Below are 25,126 nucleotides of genomic sequence, written 5' to 3'. Positions count from 1 at the left end.
CTGCTTGTTTTTCTTCTTTGTGATGTGTGCTAATCCGAGTGGCATGAGATGGTACCTCATAATTGTTTTGATTTGCATCTCATTGACGATTAATGATGTGGAGCATCTTTTCATGTGCCTTTAGGCCATTTGCATTTCTTCTTTTACAAAATGTCTGTTCATTTCTTCTCTCCATTTTTTGATCGGTTTAGATGTTTTTTTCTTGTAAAGTTCTGTGTGTACCTTGTATATTTTGGATATTAGTCCTTTATCTGATGGGTATAGGGTGAATAATTTCTCCCACTCACTGGGTGGCTTTTGTATTCTAGGCACTATCTTCTTTGAGGTTCAGAAGATTCTCAGCTTAATACAGTCTATGGGTGGCTTTTGTAACCTAGGCATTATTTTCTTTGAGGTTTGGAAGCTCTCAGTTTAATATAGTCCCATATGTTTATCTCTGCTTCTACTTATTTGTCTTCCTAAATCAAACAATTATAAAAAAAGAAGGAACCAGGATTGGACAGATCGTTCAACAGGGACGGCTCTTACTTTGCATGCAGCTGACCAGGATTTGATCTCTGGCATCCCACAGGGTTCCCCCAACACTTTAAGGAGTAATCCCCAAGCACCATTGGGTGTGGGAATGAGGATATAGGAAACGAGAGGGAGGAAATGGAAGAGAAAAAGGAAGAGGTGAAAGATGAAGAGAAGAAGGTGGAGAAAGAGGTGAAAGGAAAGGAAAAGGGTGAGAAGAGAAGGATAAGGAGGAAAAAGAGGAGGAGGAGGATGGTGTCATGGCCATCTTTGTCCAGACAAGGGAATTCTCGGGGTTCCCAGGAATGTGAGTGCAGCAGGGTTTGGTGAAAAAATAAAGCCACACTTAGTGTAGCGATGATCCTGAATTATATGTCTAGTTAATGCTACAGAGATGTATTTAAATATAAATTTTACATGTAAGAGACTGCCTACATCTGCTTTCCTGCAAGGTTATAATATTGTAATTTCTTGTTAGCTAAAATGTAATCAGTACATGCTGTTTGATCTAAAGTTTTTTCACAATTGACAATTTACAGGTCTTTATTGTTGATTACAAACTTTCTCAATTATAAATTCTATTGAAGGACACAGGGAAGTTAAGTCAGAGGCTTTTCTGGGCTCAAAGGTCAAAATTTAACATCTCAAAGAGGTAGAGTTTGAGATGACACCTGGTGCTTAGAGTCAAATACCACCTCTGAGAATGCAAGGTGAAAAGGGAGCTTAATTGGTTAACTGAGATCCAAGCCATTGGCAAGGACCCCGACTCAAATATTTAAGCAGTTAATATAGAAATCACAAGCAATATGGGGCCAGACGAATAGCACAAAGATAGCACAGTGATGGAGCATTTGCCTTGCACCTCGATGACCCAGGATGAACCAGGGTCCATGATTCCCAGCATCCAAAATGGTCCCCCAAGCCAGGAGCAATTTCTGAGTGCATAGCCAGGAGTAACCCCTGAGCATCACCAGGTATGGTCCAACCCTTCCTCAAAAATAAGAAAATGAAAAATCACAAGCAGTAACAGTATAATCATTTCATTGTTAAATGTCTTAATTACTGATTTCTTTGCTTTTATAAGGTGATTCCTGGTTGTTAGGGAGATCACTGATTCAAACCTTGTTGTCAAGGGATATTCTACTATAGAAACTTGCTGTTGAGGGGTACTCTGATACTAGACCATGGCTGTGAGGGGATGTTCTGACCCTAACCTGGCTGTCAAGGGTTAATCTCATTCAATCTCTTGGTTGTCAAGGGAGCTTTTCCCCAAGCTCACTCAGGCCCTACTTCCTTATTCCTGGAGGGTACCAACTTGGTCTTATTTCTGAGTTAACTCTTTGTCTGCCTTCAGCTAGGAGTGGGAAAGTACACTTGACTAGGGTTTGGGCTTGTCTTAGTCTAGAGTTCCTTATCATGCATTAGAGGGGGAATCTTGGTTCTTACAAAAAGTTTTTTACTCCCAAGCTGGGGCCCTGGGTGTCATTCTGATATAAATTCAAAGATTAGCAAGTTTTCCAGGTATTCCTATGAAGGGCTCTGTTTATTTGAGACTGCGTAAAGATACAGAACATCTTTGAAGAGACTACATGGATTTTGAGGATTACAAAGGTATTTTTCTTTCTCTTGATGCTGATTTTCCCAGGTAAAGAGATATTTAATCATGCCATATTTGCATGTACTAATGTTGTCATCTAGAGGCAAATGTTCAAATATATACATACTTAGCACAGCAGCAGGGAGATTGTTATTAGGCTAGATAAATGTTGCAACTATTATTAAGCTTGAGAAATAGGACCCTACTTATCAAGAAAGCATCCTCTCTGAAGTCTTTTCTCAGCAGTCCACACAGGGGGAGTCCAGCGGGACTTCGGATTTTAACTTTGTTTAAAATGTGGCAGTTGTATCTCGCCCTTTTTCTTTTTCTTTTCTAGAAGGAGAGTTGCAACTGCAGCTTTAAGCTCATAAGTTGTCAAGAAAATCAATCTGATAAGCAGTGGAAAACAAGAGGCATCAAGAATTCTATTTACCAATCTGATTCCAGCCATAACTAACCAATACAGCCAATTGATGGGTTTCAAATCCTGGATAATTTGTCCAAATTCCTTCAGCCAAGTGATCAGTTTCAATTCAGATTCACACCAACAACTGAGTATAACTTTTTTTTTATTCCAGCTGAGTCCTGCATCCACTTTCCTGGGAACCCTGAAAATTCTGTGAATTGTCTGGACCAAAACAACCATGACAGTTATGTGGCTGGAGTGATATCACAGCAGAAAAGAAACTTGCTCTGCATACAAATAGCCTGGGACAGATGCAGGGTTTATGAATGGCATCCCATTCATAATCACTGGAGCCTGGAGCCTGCCAGGAGTGATTTCTGAGAGTAGACCCAGCAAATGTCCCCAAGTGCTGCGCTATGTGGCCCAAAACAAAGAAAAAGAAGGAGGAGGAGGAGGGGAAAGAGATGGAGGGGAGGTTGAGGGAGAAGGGGGAGAGGAGGAATAGGAGAGGATGAAGGAGGAGGGGAAGGAGGAGGAAAAAAGGAGATGAAGGAAAAAAGAACTCCTGTTCTTCAACAGGAGTAGCAGTAGCTAGAGGCAACAGAAATTGTGGATCAGAGTGTCCTGAGCAAGCAAGGAGCAGGATGCTGGGCAGTGGGTCATGGGATGCTCACACCTGGGTCTTGTCCTTCTGGACTTCAATATCCACCATGGGCAGCGAGTGGGACTCGCTCTTCATGTCCAAGTCTTCGGTCAGCAATTGTTGTAGACGGGAAGGCAGAGATATGACGACCTGGATGTGGAGGCCCCGGGCAGCAGCCACATAGATAATGGGGTTGATACAGCAGTTGACATAAGCCAAGGCTACCCAGAGCACATCCAGAGACAAGGCAAGCTTGAAGCTGGGTGACTGTTTAGAGAGGAAGGACAAAACCAAGCCAGAAACATGATAGGGCAGCCAGAAGACAAAGAAGCTGGTCACCACAGCCACCACCACCTTGAGGGTTTTGGTGGAGCGTGTGGCTGGCCGGCTCCAAGTCCGAAGGAGTAGGAAAATGTAACAGACGCTCAGCGTGACCAGGGGCCCCAGGAAACACAAGACAAAGTGTGTGACACTGACAGCAAGATTGACCTGCTTTCTATCTGCCCCATAGTCCACACCACAGAAGACCTTCTTGGAAAAGGGATCCTCTTCCACCCGTCGGAACAAGAAGGATGGGATGGTGAGCACCAGAGCCAGCATCCAGGCTACGCCACTGGCCAACCAGGCCAGCCGGGACACGCGGTAGTTCTGGCACCAAATGGGCTTGAAGACAATGAGGAAGCGGTCGGCACTAATGGTGGCAAGGAGCAGGATGCTGGCAAAGAGGCTCAAGAGGATGAGCGAGGGCAGGATGCGACAGGCCGCTTCATCTAAAGGCCAGTTGCCATACAAGAGGGTGGTTGCAATGAGGATGGGTAGTGCCAGGCAGGAGAGGAGGTCAGCCAAGGCCAGGTTTAGGAACCATATGGCATTAACGGTTCGTCGGGCCTCTGAGCCAGTCACCCACAGTACAAGTATGTTGCCTGGCACACCAACCACTAAGTCGATCATAAAAATGACCACCGCAGCCACCTCATGGGCTTTGAGCCTGGGCGTGGGGTGTGGGCCGTCCACCGGCCCATCGAGAGTTATATTGTCGTAGTAACTGTAGTCTACTTCGGTGATATTGTTGAAGTCCTGGGGGCCATGAAAGAGGCAGGTGAGATGGAGGATGAGGGTCAGAGCTGGGGAGAGGAAGCCAGAGCTTTGGAGATGCCCCAGGGAACGAGGGTTCAGACAGCAGAGCCAGTTGGGGTATTGGGCCAAACAAGGAAAAGGTGGAAGTCACCAGAGCTAAAGACTAGAGGGTTCTTGCTGTGGGGACTGTGCTTGTTTTGTATATGGCTCCTGTAACCAGTACGCCCCTAAAGTTTTAACTGGAGTAATCTCAGGGTGTATAGTCAGGAGGAAATCCTGAATACTACTGGTGTGGAGGAAGGAATGAAAGGTAGGAACGAAGGAATGAAAGGAAGGAAGGAGAAAGAAAGGAAGGCAGATGAGAGGGAGGGATGGAGGAAAAGAAAAAAGATGGTTTTCTGTGGAGGGATGAAAGAGACAGCTGAGAGTTCTAGAACAAATGAGGGGTTCCCTGGAGAGATAGTCTAGAGGGAAGGGTGATTTCCTTGCATGTATTCAATCTGGCTTCCATCCCCCCAGGCACCCCATAGGGACCCCAAACTTCCCACTAAAACCTGACAGGGGTACATGATTCCTGAGTGCAAAGCCAGGAATAACCTCTGAGGATCACTTAGTGTGGCCCTAAACAAAAATATGCAAAAAAAAAATACAAAGGGGTCTTCAATAACTGGGTCCTGGGTTTAGCCTAAGACTGTAGGGGCCCCTGAGCACCACAAGGTTGAGCACTCCCCAACCGAAATACAGTTTTTTAATGGGCCAGTTCTCAGCATTTCTTCGATGATGCTGCAGTGAGCATGATCAGTCAGCTTGGGAGCCTGAGGTTTGGGGTGACAGGCGCCTGTGCGTACAGCAGTATCCATGTGTGCACCTGCACAGGGGGGTGCTCAGTACTTCGATCCCTGAACACCCAGGTGCAGGGAAGGTCTGCAGAAATCCTCAAGGTACCTGGATGTGATAGAGCCCTTCTGTGTCAAGCAGGATGGATTTTCAACCCAGACAGCCCACCACCATCAGGGTACAGCCTTTAACAAACCTCCCGAAACTCCCCAACTATGATGATCCCACAGCAAGCATATGGGTCAGAAATGTGACTCAGTGACTGTAGAACGAAGTGATGAAAAGAAAAAGAGATAGCTAGACAGACAGGCTGAGCAAATTTGGAGGGTTGAATGGCAAACCTATGGGGGTTCTTGTCTCCATATTTCTGAAAGCAGGAGAAATTTTAAAGGAGAAAGTTAAAGTGGGTGGGAGTATAGCAGGGAGAGTGTCTACCTTGCACATGGCTGACCCAGGTTTGACCCCCAGCACTCCACGGAATCCCCAGGGCCTGACAGCAGTCATTTCAGAGCACAAGGCAAGGAGTAACTCTAAGTGTCCCTGGGTGTGGCCACAAAATAATTAATTAAAATGATAAAAATTTAAGTTTAAATAAAGTAAATACAAATTAAAATAAAATAAGCCAAGAAAAAAATAAGCCAAAAATAACTAAAATAATAAAATACAGTGAAAAGGTCATTCCTGATTTCAGTTTTGACAATGCTTGAAGCCCAGACTCTAGCTGAAAGCAAGTGGAAAGCAGCTATTTCTTGGAGTTGGGGGGTTTTCAATGAGTTGATTTGTGCCATATTTCAGTTTGGTTCATATCCAGTGGCTGGATGTATAAGGCGCCAGTGATTGAGCCCAGGGACCACCAACACAAGATCTGTTCAAGCTCTCGACTCTCTTCCCAACCCTTCCTTTTGTGCATGAAAGATCACTTGCTGGAAAGCACGGAGAGAGCTGGGGCCCGAGAGAAAAATATCTTCAGATATTATACAGGAGGCAGAAGCCAGGAAGGAATTTCAACATGGCCCCCAGGCCCGATTTCTCATCCCATGGGTTCCCATTCTAATCTCTGTTTCAGGAATGTTCCACTGCCCACAATCTGTGCCCACAACCGCATCTGCTGGCACTGACTGGAGGTTTGAAACTGTGCTGATTGGGACCGTTTTTAGGGAAACAGAGACATCAAAGCCAGCTGTGACCACACTGCCACATACATACACACAAACACACACATATAAAAACACGCACAAGCTCATATATGCATGCACAATCACACACAAATACACACAATCACATACACACAAACACAGAGAAATACACATACATGCACAAGCACACAATTACACACAAATAGACACAATCACATACAAACACAAACACACACAAAAACACACACTTGTTCTACCTCTCTAGAACCCTCGTTCTAGCTCCATGTGAAGCAAGGTGATGCTGGAGAAGGGACCCTGCACCCTACTGACAGCTCCCCTGTCCTATTTCATCCTTGTTGGTTTGGGGGCCAAGTCACCACCATGGGCAGTGTCAGGGCTGATGTCTAGCTCTTAGCTCATGGGACCCTTGGTGGTGCCAGAATCAAACACTGCAGCTCTGGCTGGAGCAAGACAAGTGTACTCTCTGCTTGGCTGTGATGGCTCTTCGACCACAGTTGGTGTTTGTGAACCATTCCACCTGCCACTTCCAGGCCCTGGACCCCACCCACCCAGGGGAGCACTCCAGCTCTCTGATTAGGGAGTGAGGCAGGTCTTCTGATCTCAAGATCAGAGATCTCAAGAGTCCCCACAAAGGTTAGTTAGGGGGTACAGAGTTGGAAAGTTTATAACTCCAGGCAGGGAAAAGAGGAAGGAAGAATTTTGGGGGGTTGGGGAGAAAAAAAGACCCAGAAATAAGAGAATTGAGCCTGAGAGATAGCACAGTGGGGAGGGCTTGCATGCAGCTGACCCGGGTTTCATCCCCAGCATCCCATAGGGTCCTCTGTGAGTCCTGCCAGGAGTGATTCCTGAGTGCAGAGCTAGGAGTCAGCTCTGAGCACAGCTGGAGAGAGAGAGAGAGAGACAGACAGACAGACAGAGACAGAGAGACAGAAATAGAGAGACAGAGACAGAGACAGAGAGACAGAAATAGAGAGACAGAGACAGAGAGACACAGACAGAGAGACAGAGACAGAGAGACATAGACAGAGAGAGACACAGACAGAGAGACAGAGAGACAGATAGACACAGAGACAGAGAGAAAGAGAGAAAGAGAGGAGAAGGATCCATTAGGGCCCCCCAAGCATGCACCCCTGGACTCACCATTTTTCCACCGTCCTGTCTCCTGTCTCCTGGTCGCTGTCTCTGGGGATCCCTTTGCCTGAGGACTGCAGTTTTTAAAGCCCCACAAGAGGGAACAGCTGGCCAGGAGGAAATGACCCTCTTTACTCTGGGCACCCTCATTGGTCTGTGCTCACAGGTCCCTTCTGGGTGTCCTGTAAGCCCCTGCACCCCCTCCCTGGAGGACATTGGAAATCTATGCCCTTATCTTGACTGGATCTCTAGATCAGGCTGGTTACCCATCCCCCTCTTGAAACTGTTTCTTCTCTCTCTCCTTCGAGGGCTCTGGAGAGGCACAGCAGTGAAGCACAGGGTTCTAAAGGGCTTTTAAGACCACAGGAGGGCTTGATTCCCCTCTCGACCCCACCAAATTCCATATGGTCCCCCAGCACTGCCAGGAGTGATTCCTGATAACAAAGCCAGGAGCAGCCCCTGAGCACTGCTGGTTGTGACTCCGACCTAAATAAATAAAAAAATAAAAATAAATAAAACATCATGTGTCCAGAGCAATAGCAAAGTGGTAAGGCAATTGCCTTGCATATGCATGAGGAAGGTTTGTCTCCCTCCCACACACCCCGAGAGATCCAGCTGCCTGGCCTGACCCTGAGGGCCTAGTCTGGATTGGGGGTCTCATTCCTCTGCACTAGTGTTTAGTACAAAGGGCCTGTCAGCTAGCTCTGTTCAGTGACCCCCACATACCAGTTGGAAGAGGAATGGTGAAATCGAGGAATGTGGGGCTGCTGAACCTGGCTCTAGCCTTGCCCAGTTCTTTATGTATAGGGACGTTCTATATCTCTCCCACAGCTCCCCACAGACCCAGCTGCCCTGCCTTGCCTTTAATTACTGGTCTGGTTTGGGTGTCCCATTCCCCTGCACTAGTGTTCAGTACAGGGGATCTCTCATCTCACTTCCCCGTTCAGTGATCTCCAAATACTAGTTGGAAGAGGAATGGTGAAATCCTGGCATGTGGGGTATGCTGAGCCCAGCTGGAGCCTAGCCAGGTTGTTTATGTATAGGAAAGGTCTGTCTCCCTCCCTCACACACCCAGAAACCCAGCTGCTCAGCATTGCCCTGAAGGTCTGGACTGCATTGGTGGTCCCATTCACCTGCACTAGTGTTCAGTACAGAGGCCAGGCAGCTTGTTCCTCATTCAGTGACCCCAGATAGCATTTGGAAGAGAAACTGTGAAATCCTGGCATGTGGGGTCTGCAGAGCCCAGCTCTAACCTTGCCCTGTTGTTTATGCCTAGGGAAGGTTTGTTTTCCTCCCTGCCACACCCTAAGAGACTCAGCTGCCCAGCCCTTCCCTGAATTACTGGTCTGGCTTGGGTGTCCCATTCCCCTGCATTAGTACTCAGTACAGGGGGCCTCTCAGCTAAGTCCCAGGCTCAGTGACCCCCACATACCAGTTGGAAGAGAAACGGTGAAATCCTGGCATGTGGGGTCTGCTGAGTCTGGCTCTAGCTTCACCTGGTTGTTTATGCATATGGAAGGTCTGTTTCCCTCCCCTCACACCCCTAGAGACCCAGCTGCCCAGTCTTGCCCTGAAAGCATGGTCTGGCTAGGGGGTTCCGATCCCCTGCACAGGGGCTTGTAGGCTAGCTCCCTCAATTAGTGACCCTCACATTCCAGTTGGAAGAGGAATGGTAAAATCCTGGCATAAGGGATCTGCCGAGCCAGGCTCAGTTTATCGTAGATTTTTTTTTTTTTTTTTGGTTTTTGGGCCACACCCTGTGACGCTCAGGGGTTACTCCTGGCTATGTGCTCAGAAGTTGCTCCTGGCTTCTTGGGGGGACCATATGGGACGCCGGGGGATCGAACCGCGGTCCGTCCTAGGCTAGCACAGGCAAGGCAGGCACCTTACCTCCAGCGCCACCGCCCGGCCCCATTATCGTAGATTTTTATGCATAGGGAAGGTCTATCTCTATCTCTCATCTCCCCACTCCACCCCCCCAGACCCAGTTTCCCAGCCCTTTCCCTGAAGTTTCCTTGCCCTGAAAGTCTGGTCTGGCTGCGGGTTCCAATTCTCTGCACTGGTGTTCAGTACAGGGGGTCTGTCAGCTCACTCCCCCAATCAGTGACCCCACATACCAGTTGGAAGGGGAACGGTGAAATCCTGACTGCTGAGGTCTGCTGAGTCTGGTTCAGTTTAGCCCGGTTGTTTATGCATAGGGAAGGTCTATCTCTCTCCCTCCACATCCCCAGAGACCCGGCTGCCCGGCCTTGCATGAAGGCCTGGTCTGGCGTGGAGGTCCCATTGCACTGCGCTAGTGTTCAGCACGGAGGGCCTGTCAGCTAGCTCCCCACTCAGTGACCCCACATCCCACATACCAGTTGGAAGAGGAACAATGAAATCCTGCCATGTGGGGTCTGCTGATCCCAGCTCCAACCGAGCCTGACTGATTGTTTCTTCATAGGGAAGGTCTGTATTCCTCCTCCCCCCCCCCCCACCCCAGAGACCCAGTTTCAAGGCCTTGCCTGAAGGCCTGCTTCACCTTGGGGGTCCCATTCCACTGCACTAGTGTTCACTACAAGAGGTCTGTCAGCTAGCTTTCTCGCTCAGTGACCCCACATACCAGTTGGAAGAGGAATGGTGAAACCTAGGCATGTGGGGTCTGCTGAGCCTGACTCAGCTTAGCCCAGATGTTTATGCATAGGGAAGGTCTATCTCTCTCCCCCACGTCTCTCCGGAGACCTGGATTCCCGAATATGCCCTGACTTACTGGTCTGGCTGAGGGTCCCATTCCTCTGCACTAGTGTTCGGTACAGGGAGCCTGTCAGCTAGCTCTCCCAATCAGTGCCCCCACCTATCAGTTGGAAGAGGAATGGTGAAGTCCTGGCATGGGAGGTCTGCTGAGTCTGGCTCAGTTTAACCAGGTTGTTGATGCATAGGGAAGATCTTATCTCTCTCTCCTACACCCCCAGAGACCCAGCTGCCTGGCCTTGGTGATGGCCTGGTCTGGGTTGGGGGTCCCATTCCACTACACTAGTGTTCACTACAGGGGGCTCTGTCGGCTAACTTTCCCACTCAGTGACCCCCACAAACCAGTTGGAAGAGAAATGGTGAAATCCTGGCCTGTGGGGGTCTGCTGAGCCTGACTCTAACCTTGCCTGGTTGTTTATGCATAGGGAAGGTCTGTATCCCTCACCCAATACCCCAGAGACCCAGCTTCCTGGCCCTGCCCTGAATTACTGGTCAGGCTTGGGTGTCCCATTCCCCTGCACTAGTGCTCAGTACAGGGGGGCCTCTCGGCTAAGTCCCTCACTCAGTGATCCCCCACATACCAGTTGGAAGAAGAACGATGAAATCCAGGCATGTGAGGTCTGCTGAGTCCGGCTCTAGCCTCGCCCAACTGTTTCTGCACAGGGAAGGTCTGTTTCCTACTCCCACATCTCTAGAGACCCAGCTGCCTGTCCTTGCCCTGAAGGCAGGGTCTGGTTTGGGGATTTCAATTCCCCCTTTTGGCTAGTTCACCTGATCAGTCACCCCCCTACTTACCAGTTGGAAGAGGAAAGTGAAATCCTGGCATGTGGGGTCTGCTGAGCCAGGCTCTAACCTTGCCCTGTTGTTTATGCATAGGTATGGTCTATCTCTCTCACTCCACACCCCCAGAGACCCAGCAGCCCAGCCTTGCCTGAAGGTCTGGTCAGGTTGGTGGGTTCAATTCCATTTTGTTCACTACAGGGGTCTTGTCAGCTAGCTCCCCCCCTCAGTGACTCCCACATACCACTTGGAAGAGGAATGGTGAAATCTTGGCTTGTGGAGTATGCTGAGCCTGGCTCTAGCCTCGCCTGGTTTTTTATGCATAGTGAAGGTCTATTTCTCTTCCTCCACACCCCCTGAAACCCATCTGCCAGGCCCTGCCATGAACTACTGGTCTGGCTTGGTTGCCCCATTCCCCTGCACTAGTGTTCACTACAGAGGCCTCTCAGCTAACTCCCCACCCATTGACCCCCACATACCAGTTGGAAGAGGAACGGTGGTGAAATCCTGGAAAGTGGTGTCTGCTGAGCCCAGCTCCAGCCTAGTCCAGTTATCTCTGCATAGGGAAGATCTGTGTCCCTCCCAACATATCCCTAGAGACCCAGTTGCCCGGCAATGCCCTGAAGGAGTGGTCTGGCTCAGGGATTCCAATCCTCAGCACTACTGTTCAGTACAGGGGGTCTGTCAGCTAGCTCCCCCGCTCAGTGACCCCCAGATACCAGTTGGAAGAAGAAGGTGAAAACCTGGTATGTGGGGCCTGCTAAGCCCGACTCAGCTTATCCCGGTTGTTTATGCATAGGGAAGGTTTATCTCTCTCCCCACACTCCCAGGGACCGGCTGATCAGCCTTACCAGAAGGCCTGATCTTGCTTGGGGGGGGGGTCCCATTCCTCTACACGAGTGTTCAGTACAGAGGGCCTGCTAGCTAGCTCCCCGCTCAGTGTCCCCCAGATACCATTTGAAAGAGGAACAGTGAAATCCTGGCATGTGGGGTCTGTTGAGCTCATCTCTAGCCTCGCCCAGTTGTTTATGTTTAGGGATGGTCTATCTCTCTTACCCCACACCCCCAGACACCCAGTTGCCTGGCCTTGCCTAAAGGCCTGGTCTGGATTGAGGGTCCCATTTCATTGCACTATTTTTCACTACAGGGGGCCTGTTGGCTAGCTCCCCCACTCACTGACCCCCACATATCAGCTGGAAGAGGAATGGTGAAATCCTGGTTTGTGGGGTCTGCAGAGCTCTGCTCTAGCCTCGCCTTATTGTTTATGCATAGGGAAGATCTGTTTCCCTCCCCGCACATCCCCAGAGACCCAGTTGCCCGACCTTGCCCTATATGACTCGTCTGGCTGGGGGGTCGTATTCCACTGTACTAGTGTTCAGTATGGGGTTCTGTTACCTAGCCCCCTCTCTGACTTGCATATGGTCAACATAGAATGAACCATAGTTTGAATTCCGGTATCCCATATGGTCCCCCAAGCCTATCAGGAGAGACTTCTGAGCACAGAGCTAGGATTGAACCCTGGGTGCTGCCAGGTGTGACTCCCCCCAAAAAACCAAAACAGAAACAAAATTTTAAAACATCACAAAATGGGACCGGAGATATATCATGGAGATAAGGCGTTTACCTTTCATGCAGAAGGTCATCGGTTTGAATCCCGGTGTCCCATATGGTCCCCCGTGCCTGCCAGGGGCAATTTCTGAGCACGGAGCCAGAAAAACCCCTGAGCACTGCCGAGTGTGACCCAAAAACCACACACACACATACACACACACACACACACACACACACACACACACACAAAATTACAAAATTAGTATAATATGGGGCTGGAGCCATAGTACAGTTGATAGGCATTTGCTTGCAGGCAGTCAGATTGGTTCACTCCTTGGCATCCCCAAGTTTCTCCCAACATGGCAAGTTGCCCCCAACTAGGAATGACTCCTGAATGTAAGCCACGAGTAAACCTCGAGAACATTTGGGTGTGGCCGTCAAATGAAAAAATTTAAAAACTTTTTCAAATAGGGAAATACTGAAAAATTTCTAGATAGTGACCAAAAATATCTGATTCTCTCAAACACAAATCTAAATGAAAATAAGGAAGTGTCAGGCATTGTGACAGCTGAGAGTTCTGATAGATACTCGCTATCTGCAGTAACTGCACTGATGTACAGACACACAAACATTCTCCTCCAGGGACAGAAGAATGGACCAAGGAGCAAGATGGGGAAATGTGCAGAGTCCAGGAGCATAGACTTTGTATGTGGGAGCCCTAGGTTGCACCCATCACCACCTTATCCCCCAACCAACACCCAGTGTAGTCCCAAGCCAAAACACTGGAACCTAATAACAATAATAAATACTTCTTAATGTCAGAGAAGGGGTTATGTGAAACCATTTAGCAAGAGTCCTATTGGGGTCAGAGCAACTGCACAGCAGGGAAGGCTCTTGCCTTGTACATGGCTGACCCATATTCCATAGGTCCCCTAAGCAAATTAAAAAAATTTTCAAAAATGTGCCATGGGTGTGTACTTTTTTCTGACTGAAACCCAATGACAAGCATATTTGTAATCATGGTGCATAAATAAAAATATAATCATAGTAAACACAAAATATATCTTAGTAAAAAAGACATGTGCTCTGGGGCTGGAGCAATAGTACAGCTGGGTAGACAATTGCCTTGCAGAGGTCAAACTAGGTTCGATCCTAGCAGCCCATATGGTCTCCTGAGCCTGCCTGGAATGACTCCTGAATGCAGAGCCAGGAGTAACCTCTAAGCTCCACCATGTGTAACCCAATCCCCACAAAATAAATTAATAAATAAGTAAATAAATAATGTGTCCAGCTTGAATACTCAGCTTACAAGACTGGTAGGCTGAGCCCCACCTTGCTGTGATATCAGCCGTGTTATCAGGGGTTTAGGCCATGCTATGTTATAAGCAAGGCCAGTGTTGTCCCTGCTGTGCTCTGAATGGCCGAATCTTCATCTTCTAGCATCTTTTCTTATCTGTTTGGTTTTCCTCCAGGCACTGTTCTAGGAAGCTCAGTGAAAGGGTTAGACTACATCACATTGGCTGGACACCTCCAATTCAAGGTTTCAAGGTGCCCACATTTACACCAGCCCTTCCTTCCTTTTTTTTTTTTTGGTTTTTGGGCCACACCCGGTGACGCTCAGGGGTTACTCCTGGCTATGCGCTCAGAAGTCGCTCCTGGATAGGGGGACCATATGGGACACCAGGGGATTGAACCAAGGTCCATCCAAGGCTAGCTCAGGCAAGGCAGGCACCTTACCTCGAGCGCCACCACCCGGCCCCATTTTCCTTCCTTTTTTTAGCTGCATGATTTTTCACTGCAGCAGAGATCCAGATCCCCACCCCTTTCATTCTCTTTCCTCCTCCATTAGCACGAAGCTTGTCTGCCCAGCCTTCCTCAGAGAAGGGCAGAGATGAATTTTAGCCCTGACTTCCTGAAGTCCTTCCTGCTTGGCTAAACTTCAAGGATTTGTGTAGGAATGAGAGTCCTGTGGCTGAGGGTTGACTGAGACTGTTTCATCCCTGTGCCACTTGGCCCCTAAGTGCCACCAAGTGTGGCCCTATTTAAAAAAAGAAAGAAAGAAAGAAAGAAAGAAAGAAAGAAAGAAAGAAAGAAAGAAAGAAAGAAAGAAAGAAAGAAAGAAAGAAAGAAAGAAAGAAAGAAAGAAAGAAAGAAAGAAGAAATCCTCAGGGCCAGAGTGATAATACAAGAGGGAGGACATTTGCCTTGCAAGCAGCTGACCTGGGTTTAATCCATGGCATCCCACAGGATCCCCTGATCCTGCCTGGTAAGTTCATAGTGCAGATCCAGGAATAACCCTGAGAATTGCCAAGTGTGTCTCAAAAAAATGAACAAAAATACCAAAGGGGCCCAGAGAGATAGCACAGTGGTAGGACATTTGCCTTGTATGCTGATGACCTAGGACAGAACCAGGTTTGATCCCTACCATCCTACATAGTCCCCTAAGCCTTCAAGAGGAATTTCTGTGTGTAGAGCTAGGAGACACTCCTGAGCGATGCTAGGTGTGGCATCAAAACAAAACAAAAATAAACAAAAAATAAAAGAAATAGCAGTCCAGGATTCAAGAGCTAGCACAGTAGGCTAAGTACTTGCCTTACATACAACTGATATCTCCTGCCACCACCACCTCAGGAGTAATCCCTGAGCATAGAGTAAGTCATGAACCTAGCCAAGTGCACACTCTTCAAAACAAGTTCAGGTGCGGGAGTAATACAGCAAGTAGGGCGCTTGTACCCATCCATTGTGAGTTTGACCCCACATGGTCTCCCAAGTTGCACCAGGAGTGATCCCTAGTGCAGAGTTGGAAGAAAGTCATAATCACAACCACAGATGTGTTCCCCCCATAAAAGGAATAATGTTGAGGTCAAAAGCTGGAGAATCTCAAAAGCTGAAACCAAAAGCTGAAGACTGTTTCTTGGCTGGCTCTTGATTATCTGCAAACTAATAGTCATTGGCAAACCCACAGCCACAGCTCCTGGCTGAAACTCATGGGAGTCCTCTCTTGGCCAGACAAGACATTACTGTGGACTAGTTTTTGGGATCTGGTTCATTAGAGAACTTCTTTGAGTTCCCTCAAAGAGAGTGGATGCAAGGACGGTGAAATATGAATAAAATGAGAGGCCACGTGCTGTATGTGGAGAAATAGTGCATTCAAAACTTTAATGTCTAGGGAAAGAATATATGAGGTAAATTGCCACACAGATAATTTCTAGTACACCAAAACATTAACAGTAGCCTTGTTTGATATACATAACAATTAACCTTGCTAGGGGCAATAAGCAATGAGTCCTGAGTTACAAAGAAGGTTAATTTTAACATCTCAAAGCAGTTCCTGGCAGGCCAGCCTCAGATGTAAACTAGGGAATGAGTGAGAAGCTGGAATTCTCTATCAAATTCCTATTTCTAAAGGGACAGGTTTCATTGTTTAAAGGTTGAAATGAGGTAAGTGAGCTATATTGAAAGAAATGCAGATTTTATACTTGGTAAAATTTCTGAGAGCCGAATTCTACATCCTGGCAAAACCTTTTTTGATTCCCATTAGTGGAAACTGCAAGAGCATTTCATTTCTTTTTTTATATTTATTTTTTCCTTTTTAAGCACCATGATTACATACATCATTGTAGTTGGGTTTTAGCAATAAAAAGAACACCCCTCCTTCACCAGTGCAACATTCCCACCACCAATGGCCCCATTTCCTTCCTTCCCCACACCTTCAGGGCAGGCATTCTACTTCTCTCATTCATTAACATTGTCATGGTAGTTGCTAGTGTAGTTATTTCTCTAAATGCACTCACCACTCTTTGTGGTAAGCTTCATATCATGAGCTGGTCCTATTGAGCCTCATCTCTGGGCATTATTACAATAAATGACACTATTCTGTGTCTCTCCCTCTGACTTAATTCATGCAGCATAATAGATTCCATGTTTATCCTTGTATAGGAAAATGTCATGACTTCATTTCTCCTGATGACTGCATAATATTCCATTGTGTATATGTACCATAGTTTCCTTAGCCAGTCATTTCTTGAAGGGTATCTTGGTTGTTAACAGATTATGACTATTGTAAATAGCATTGCAAACAATATAGGTGTGAGGAAGGTATTTTTGTATTGCTTTTTTGTGTTCCCAAGGAATATCCCTAAGAGTGGTATAACTGATCATATGTGGACACAATTTCCAGTTATTTGAGGAATCTCTATATCATTTTCCATAAAAGATAGACTAGATGGCATTCCCACCAGCAGTAAATGAGAGTTCCTTTCTGTCCACATCCTCGCCAGCAATGATTGTTCTTGTTCTTTGTGGTGTGTCCCAGTCTCTGTACCATGAGCTGTTACCTCATTGTTGTTTGATTTGCATCTCCATGATGATTAGTGATGTGGAGAAATTTTCATATACCTTTTGGCCATTTGTATTTCTTCTTTGAGAAATTGTTCATTTCTTCTCCCCATTTTTTGATGGAGTTAGATTCTTTTTTTTTTTTCTTGTTAAGTTCTGTCAGTACCTTGTATATCATAGATATTATCCCTTATCTGGTGGATATTGGGTGAATAGTTTGTCCCATTCTGTGGGTGGCTTTTGTACCCGAGGCACTATTTCCTTTGAGGTGCAGAAGCTTCTCAGTTTAATATAGTCCCATCTGTTTATCTCTGCTTCCACTTATTTGGAGAGTGCTGTTTCCTCCTTGAAGATGCCTTTAGTCGGGGGCTGGGTGGTGGCGCTAGAGGTAAGGTGCCTGCCTTGCCTGCGCATGCCTAGGACGGACTGCGGTTTGATCCCCCGGCGTCCCATATGGTCCCCCAAGCCAGGAGCGACTTCTGAGCGTATAGCCAGGAGTAACCCCTGAGCGTCAAATGGGTGTGGCCCAAAAACCAAAAAAAAAAAAAAAAGATGCCTTTAGTCTCAATGTCAGAGTGTTTTACCTGTGTGTTGTTCAATATAGTTTATGGTTTCAGGTCTGATATTAAGGTATTTATTCATTTGGATTTAACCTTTGTGCATGATATTAGATGAAGTTCTGAGTTCACGTTTTTGCAAATGGCTGACCGGTTGGCTCAACACCACTTGTTGAAGATACTTTCCTTGTTTCATTTTGCATCTTGCCCCTTCATCAAAGATTAGTTGATTGTATGTCTAGGGAAACTTCACTAAATACTCAAGTCTATTCCACTGATCTGAGGGTCTGCCTTTATTCCAATACAAAGCTGTTTAATGATTATTGATTAATAATACAATTTAAAATTGGGGAAAGTGATACCTCCCATATTTCTTTTCTCAAGAGTTCCTTTAATAATTTATTAGTGTTTATTGTTCCAAATGAATTTCAGGAGTAGTTGATCCACTTCTTTAAAGAATGTAATGGGTATACTTAGAGGAATCACATTAATTCTGTATAATTCTTTGGGGAGTGGTGCCATTTTAATGAGAAAGGGTGTGTGTGTGTGTGTGTGTTTTGTTTGTTTTTGTTTTTGGGTCACACCCAGCAGCGCTCAGAGGTTACTACTGGCTCTATGCTCAGAAATCACTCCTGGCAGGCTTGGGGGACTATATAGATGCCAGGATTTGAACCACCATCCTTCTGCATGCAAGGTAACTGCCCTACTTCCATGCTATCTCTCTGGTGAGCAAGAGCATTTTAAATTCAGAGAAAAAAGTTGTTACTAAGTGTCTTTAATTTGGTGCTGGGATTTTCTAGGTAAGCAGAATTTAATCAAGGCTATATTTGCCCTTAATACACACAGCAGAAGGGAGAATCAATTATAAGCCATTTAGGTGACAAAATAGGTGACAAAAATAATGTCAGTACCATAACACGAATCTCAAAATATTTCTAAAGGAATAGTCCAGTAATCCACACAGGGGAGAAGCATCTCAGTGGGTCTTCTGGTGAAATATTTCTTAAGAGTACTTGAAACAGTCATATGCGCTAAGTATATGACATCCTAGTGGGCCTTCTGTCTGTCCTCTTCATAGAAGTATAGAAATTCCTATCAATGGTACGACATGGCATTGCTTCACAGCACAATTTCTCACTCATTTCAGAGGCTGCAGAAATCTTCAAACCAGAGATTGCCTGAGCTGCCTATTCTTTTTTTTTTCTTTCTGTTTTGGGTCACATGGGTGGTGCTCAGGGGATCCTCCTAGCCCTAGGCCAAATGGTATCTCCTGGAGCTTCATGGCGGGGATGATACCAGGGTCAATGTGTATAAAGCCAAGTATCTTACAAGTACTATCTCTCTCAGTTTGTCAGGTGGTCACTATGAATTGGTGTCCCTGGGTCCCATGGGCCCCTGAAAGCCTTGAGGAAGCAAAGTAGCAGGCAGTTTTGCAGCTTATTGCAGTAACCTTCCAAAGTCTGGAAACCTTGTAGATCACTGTGATATTGCTTAAGAAAAACTGTGATGAATCTAGCAGTGATTGCCGGAGATATCCTATCATTTATTTGGTGAAACTTAAGGTTCTGGGGACCAGACCTGGAGCTCCCACACACAAAAGTGTGCTCCAGATGCCTGGCTCCTGATTCTTGTAGGACCCATTGTGTAGTGATACTACTGGTTCCAGTAAAGATGCAAAGACATCTTCGGGACCACATGGTGGCAGGAGTCGAACCTGGAGCCCCACACATGCTCCACATACACTTTCTGTGCCCAGGGATCACTCCTGGTGGGGCTTGGGGGCTATGAGATGCCAGGATTTAACCCAGATTCCTATGTATACAATAAAGGTTGTCCACTCTGCACCAAGCATCAAGTCTCGTTCTTTCAAATTCTCCTTCCTTTTAAAAGTGTCAAAGGATTTGCCTATGCTCAGCCCTGAAGGGCTGAATACCTCTTTCCCACTCACACACTTGCCCACACACACAGAACATGGTATGGGAATGTTTGCAAGCCATGACCACATTTCCAACTGCATTGTGTTTTATTTCTAGAACTCAGAGCACACAAATTACTTTTGTTTCTTTTTTTCCTTTACTTTTCTTTTCTTCTTCTTCTTCTTCTTCTTCTTCTTCTTCTTCTTCTTCTTCTTCTTCTTCTTCTTCTTCTTCTTCTTTTCTTCTTCTTCTTCTTCTTCTTCTTCTTCTTTTCTTCTTCTTCTTCTTCTTCTTCTTTTCTTCTTCTTCTTCTTCTTCTTCTTCTTCTTCTTCTTCTTCTTCTTCTTCTTCTTCTTCTTCTTCCTCCTCCTCCTCCTCTTCTTCTACTTTTTTTGGTTTTTCGAGCCACACCTATTTGATGCTCAGGGGTTACTCCTGGCTAAGGGCTCAGAAATTGCCCCTGACTTGGGGGAACCATATGGGATGCCGGGGAATGGAACCACGGTCCTTCCTTGCCTAGCGCTTGCAAGGCAGACACCTTACCTCTAGCGCTCGCCGGCCCCTGTTTCTTTTTTTCTAGAAAATCAAAAGGTGAACTTGTGGGACTAGAGAAACAGTATAGCAGGGAGAGTATTTGCTCTGCACACAGCTGATCTGAATTTGATCCTGGAAATTTCTTTCTTTCTTTTTTGTTTTTGTTTTTGTTTTAGGTCACACCCGGCAGTGCTCAGGGGTTACTCCTGGCTCACACTCAGAAATCGCTCCTGGCAGGCACGGGGGATTATATGGGATGCCGGGATTTGAACCAATGACCTTCTGCATGAAAGTCAAACGCCTTACCTCCATGCTATCTCTCCGGCCCCTCCCTGGCATTTCTTAAGGTACCCAGAGCTTCACTTGTTAGGGTCTGAAAAGATAACCCAACCTGCGCTGATAGTCAAAGATCACCTCTGATAAAATAAAATGCAAAAGGGAGGTTATTCAGCTAGCTGTGTCCAGTCTTATGAAAGACAAAGGCACTGAGTGAAACTAACAGGCAATTTGTACAGGGTCAACAGGCTTCAGCAGTCTAAGCATTTCATTGGTGGATATAGTTTAAATTCCATAGTATACACGATTGATTCTTACATCTCACAGTCTTAACTCCTGCCTCCCCCACACCCTTTTATCTGGTCTGATACCATTTGTGCCAAAAACCAGAATGGCCTTTATAACGAGTAGTCCTTGACCACTCTATGGTACAAGCTGACATCTCATTTTCTTGGTATTTGACCTGGAATTTGGGGTGGGGGTAGCCATATCTGGGAAGGGATGGAGAATAGGTAAGCAAACATTCAAGTTGCTACAGGCTTCTTGCTTATTAAGGTGAATTATAGATTCAGGGTCTGGGGTCTTACAACCCCCCTTTTCTAGTTTACAGGGAGAAATCATTCTCCCTAATTTGCATAGCAGTTGCTAACAGGTTAAGAGAAAGTCTCTGAGTCTGGTCAGGAAAAGAGCTCTTTGAACTAAGGACCTTTGCCTGTCATTGGGAGTGACATTGGTTTAGCGGCCTAAATAATATTAAGATCTTACTTGGTTCAACTGCCTTTACTGGAACTGGAGTTATCTTAAGTCTTTTTTTTTTTTAATTTTTGAGTCATACCTCGTGACACTCAGGGGTTACTCCTGGCTCTGTGCTCAGAAATCACTCCTGGCAGACATGAGAGAAAATATGAGATGCAAGGATTCAAACCACCATCTTCCTGGAGTGGCTGCATACAAGGCAAAAGCCCTACTGCTGTGCTATTTCTCTGGCCCTATTTTGAGTCTTATCCGGGGAATGGCCCCTGGACTCCATGTAGTCCACATGTTTATTCCCCAAGTTTATTCCAGAAAGTGATCCTATGGTTTCCCTTTCCCCTTGCTTGTGAATCAAACCGGAACCAAATCCCAATACTATTTTTTCATAGGATAACCTTTGCTAGTAAGAGCAGGGTTAATAAAAAGAAAACTGCTCATGATCACCCTCTGGATACACAATTTCACAACCTGTACCATCCATTTTGAATTTCCATCATTCGAGGTGACACAATGACAATATTTATAATAATAATAATCTATGAGGGGATCAGAGTGGTGGCAGAAGACATAAGGCATCTGCCTTGTGTGCGCTAGCCTAGGAAGGAGCAAGGTTCAATCTCCCCGCGACCCATATAGTTCCCCAAGCCGGGGTGATTTCTGAGTGCATAACCAGGATTTCTGAGTGTCACTGGGTGTGCCCCTCCCCCAAACAGAAAACAAAAAATACTATGACTACTCCACATCTGTGTACTTGGTCTTATCATACCCTGGCCAAGCATAAAAACCATCTTGACTGTGGGCACATCCACATTCCCTTGATGGCGGGCATCTGTCCCTATGACAAGTCTCTAAAGTCTAAATGTTTGATCTGGCCACCATGTATATAGGAGTGCTATCTTACTAATTTCATATAACAAAATTCATGAGTCACTTCATAAAGTCCCCAGGTTAGCCTCATGGACTCATGGGGGCTGGTATTTGAACCAAGAGTCCCCAGTGCCAGGAGGAGGAGTTCTAGCTCTGTGATCTTGTTGAAGTCAGGTGTTCTCTCTACTGAGCAGCTTGAGTTTCCAGGGGTTCTCTGGGTTGATCTCAGCTTTCTAGTCCTGCCTCTCTTGTTGACCTTCTTAGGCAGATGTGAGAGTGATAGATCCAAGACTTGATCCTGTCACCCTGTGTGCTGATATGACACTTTCCTTGGTTTTACGACCTGGCAAGCTCGACATCCCTCCACCAATTCATGGTCCGTTGATGGTTGAAATTCAGTCTTGTGGTTTCTTTTTTGTTTTTGTGTTTGGGCCACACCCAGTGATGCTCAGGGGTTATTCTTGGCTATGTGCTCAGAAATTGCTCTTGATGAGGGGGACCATGTGGGATGCCAGGGATCGAACTGAGGTCTGTCCTGGATCAGCTGTATGCAAGGCAAATGCCCTACTGCTACACTATCGCTCCACCTCCAAGTCTTGCAGTTACTAAAGAAGTCAGCATCTTTTGCTCTCCAAGATCAGTTGTTTGACATAAGTTGAGGCATAGGTGGTTTCCAAGATCCTTGGGAATCAACAGTCTGTTCTCTGGGTCCTGGTACCAGCCATCATCATCCCAATTGCTTTTTCTCTTCTAGTTTTCAGGGAGGAATCATCTTCCCTCACTTAAGGGTCTAGTGGTTAACATCGGACAAAAGCAGTTAACCTCCCAGAGTACAGAAGCTAAAGCACTATTATTTCTACACAAAGGCACAATTAACAAATCACATAAATCAAAGTTTAGGGAAGGAATACCTGGGGTGACAGTTTGACTCACAAACCCTCCATCCATCCACAGTCTGGGTAAGAGTCCAGGTACAGTTTACAAATAAATCAGGTCTTCATTTTGGCCAGCCGTCCTGCAGCTACTGCTGGTACATCAGTGTGGCCCTGTCCCCAACATCCTTTTATCCTGATCTCTTCTTTCAAGATATTAATCACACCTGGATTACAGGGCCACCCCCATCCTGGTGGGTGGGGATCTCGATGATCAAGAAAAGTGCTGGCTAGAAAAGCAGCAGAGAATCGTTTAGTGCAGCCACAAAAATAATTACACTGAGAACGATCATAACAAAATGTGACTGAATTGGGGCCGGAGAGGTAAGGTGTCTGCCTTGCAAGCACTAGCCAAGGAAGGACCGCGGTTTGATCCCCCGGTGTCCCACATGGTCCCCCCAAGCCAGGGGCAATTTCTGAGTACTTAGCCAGGAGTAACCCCTGAGCATCAAACGGGTGTGGACCAAAAAAAAACCAAAACAAACAAACAAACAAAACAAAACAAAAAAGAACAACAACAACAAAAAAAGTGTGACTGAATGAGGGAAGTAGAAAGCCTGTCTAGAGTACAGGCTGGTGTGGGGTAGGGAGAAAGGACACTTGGGATATTGGCCATGGAAATGTTGCACTGGTGAAGGATTTTATATATGTGTGTGTGTATGTATGTATGTATGTATGTATATATACATATATATATTAAAAAATCAAAAAAAAAAAAAAAGAAAAAAAGATAAGGCCTCCCAATTCTTACCACATGCTGTGTTCTTTACACTGACAGTATAGAAAGAGGAGGTACAGTAAATGGACCAAAATAAATAGAAAAGCAGCAGAGAATTCAAGAGAGAGAGATATGCGATATTCAGCATAGAGAGAAGCAGCAAAGGTGAGCAGCAGAAACTTAGAGAAGCCATATGAGGAAAAGGATATGGGGGACAGGGCCTTGAAATAAAAGTGACCTGACTCTGATGAAACTTTAACTGACTGCTTGTGAGTTATTTCTCCACTATTATCCTATTTCATCACACCTGACGGCCTGAGGGGTTAGAAATATTGTGTCTCGGCAGACTCACCCAACAAGTGAGTTTTATACTATAATTTTCATATTTTAATAAACAACTGACAATTGAACATGGACACAAGGCTTGAGATCCTGAGAAGACCCCCAATGATGGTGAGTGCCTTGACCCTCTCTGGTGATTAATCATGGTCTCTTGCACCAGACTGAGAATGAAGAGGCCAGAATGTTGGTGCATGTGGCACCTGTTCTGAAAATGGTGGAGACCCCTTTAGGCAGAAAAGGAGCAGAGAGTAAAGAGAATAGAGCTGAAAACTTGGATTAGTCCCCCAGAGGCTAAGAATCACAGACTTTTCCTACCAAAGATGCCTTTTTCAAGGACTTCAGCCTCTCAATTTGCAGAAACCCAAAGAAATCACTGATTGGGAAGAAGCTAGAAAGAAAGCTCTGTTGAAATGGGACCAGCAGCCCTCAATCTTGAATCTGGCTCTGGAACTGAAAGACTTTCTGTATCTGATAACCTTGGCATACTCACACAGATGGAGTAGAAGTTGGAGGAAGAAGCCCAGCCGAAGCTCAAATGAGGAGAAACTTTTCAGAACCTCCTACATCTTAACTGTTTCAGGTTGATCTCTTGACCCTATATGCATTGGTCATTATCTTGCTGTTTAAAATGTGTTTTATCGAGACTGGAGTGATAGCACAGTAAAAGTGCATTTGCCTTGCATGCAGATGACCCACGATAGACCTGGATTCAAGTCCTGGCATCCCATATCATCCCCCAAGCTTGACAGGAGCGATTTCTGAGTGCATAGCCAGGAGTTACTCCTGAACATCACCGTTGTGCCCCCCCCCCCAAATCCCCAAGATGCATTTTATCTATATGGATCTTACTGTTCTGTTCTAAGCCCCATTGCAAACAGAAAATTTTGTATCTAACTTTAGTGGTTTAATCTAGTTCGTACAATTCCAGGGAAATGTAGAAGGTTGTTAGAGTTTTTTTTTTTTTTTTTTTTTTTTTTTTGGCCACACCCGGGAACGCTCAGGGGTTACTCCTGGCTATGTGCTCAGAAGTTGCTCCTGGCTTGGGGGACCATATGGGACACCGGGGGATCGAACCGCGGTCTGTCCAAGGCTAGCGCAGGCAAGGCAGGCACCTTACCTTCAGCGCCACCGCCCGGCCCCAGGTTGTTAGAGTTTTAAGTTCTCAGCTATCCTAGTGAATGTTTCCATTCTATCTCTATGGTTTCCTGCTTAACAGTAGGAACCTGCTGTCTCTCAACCTCAACCCCTTTCAACTCTATTCCCTGAAAGAGGCCCTGGGGGTCCCCTCTACCTACTTGTAAGATTTCCTGTCTACATGAAAAGTGATCCCCACTACAGATAGGAAAACTTTCTGCCAGTATTTATGCAAATCAACATGTCATGAAGCATCAAAAATATTGACAGTACTAAGGAGAAAGAAAAAGCAAATCCCTCTCAAATTTACACACAGAAAACCTTGAAACATCTTGAA

The 25,126-nt window shown here is 46.0% G+C and overlaps 2 protein-coding genes and 1 pseudogene across 2 annotated transcripts in view; 1 reads left to right on the top strand and 2 right to left on the bottom strand.

Annotated features, from left to right (window-relative positions):
• LOC126028593 (C5a anaphylatoxin chemotactic receptor 1-like) overlaps window positions 1-25,126 on the bottom strand; it is a 334,324-nt gene that overhangs the window by 94,623 nt on the left and 214,575 nt on the right. The window lies entirely within an intron of this gene.
• On the bottom strand, window positions 3,187-5,096 carry LOC126027516 (C5a anaphylatoxin chemotactic receptor 1-like). Its single transcript, XM_049786510.1, has 2 exons — window positions 4,979-5,096; window positions 3,187-4,283 (listed from the first exon to the last, which is right to left on the bottom strand). The coding sequence occupies exons 1-2, from the start codon at window positions 5,094-5,096 to the stop codon at window positions 3,187-3,189; spliced, it is 1,215 nt and encodes a 404-aa protein (XP_049642467.1).
• LOC126028825 (uncharacterized) lies at window positions 23,330-23,449 on the top strand (annotated as a pseudogene).

The sequence above is a fragment of the Suncus etruscus genome, chromosome 14 (genome assembly GCF_024139225.1).
Source record: "Suncus etruscus isolate mSunEtr1 chromosome 14, mSunEtr1.pri.cur, whole genome shotgun sequence".
NCBI lineage: Eukaryota > Metazoa > Chordata > Mammalia > Eulipotyphla > Soricidae > Suncus > Suncus etruscus.
Note: the sequence above shows the minus strand (reverse complement) of the source record. Positions and strands in the feature narration are given on the sequence as shown.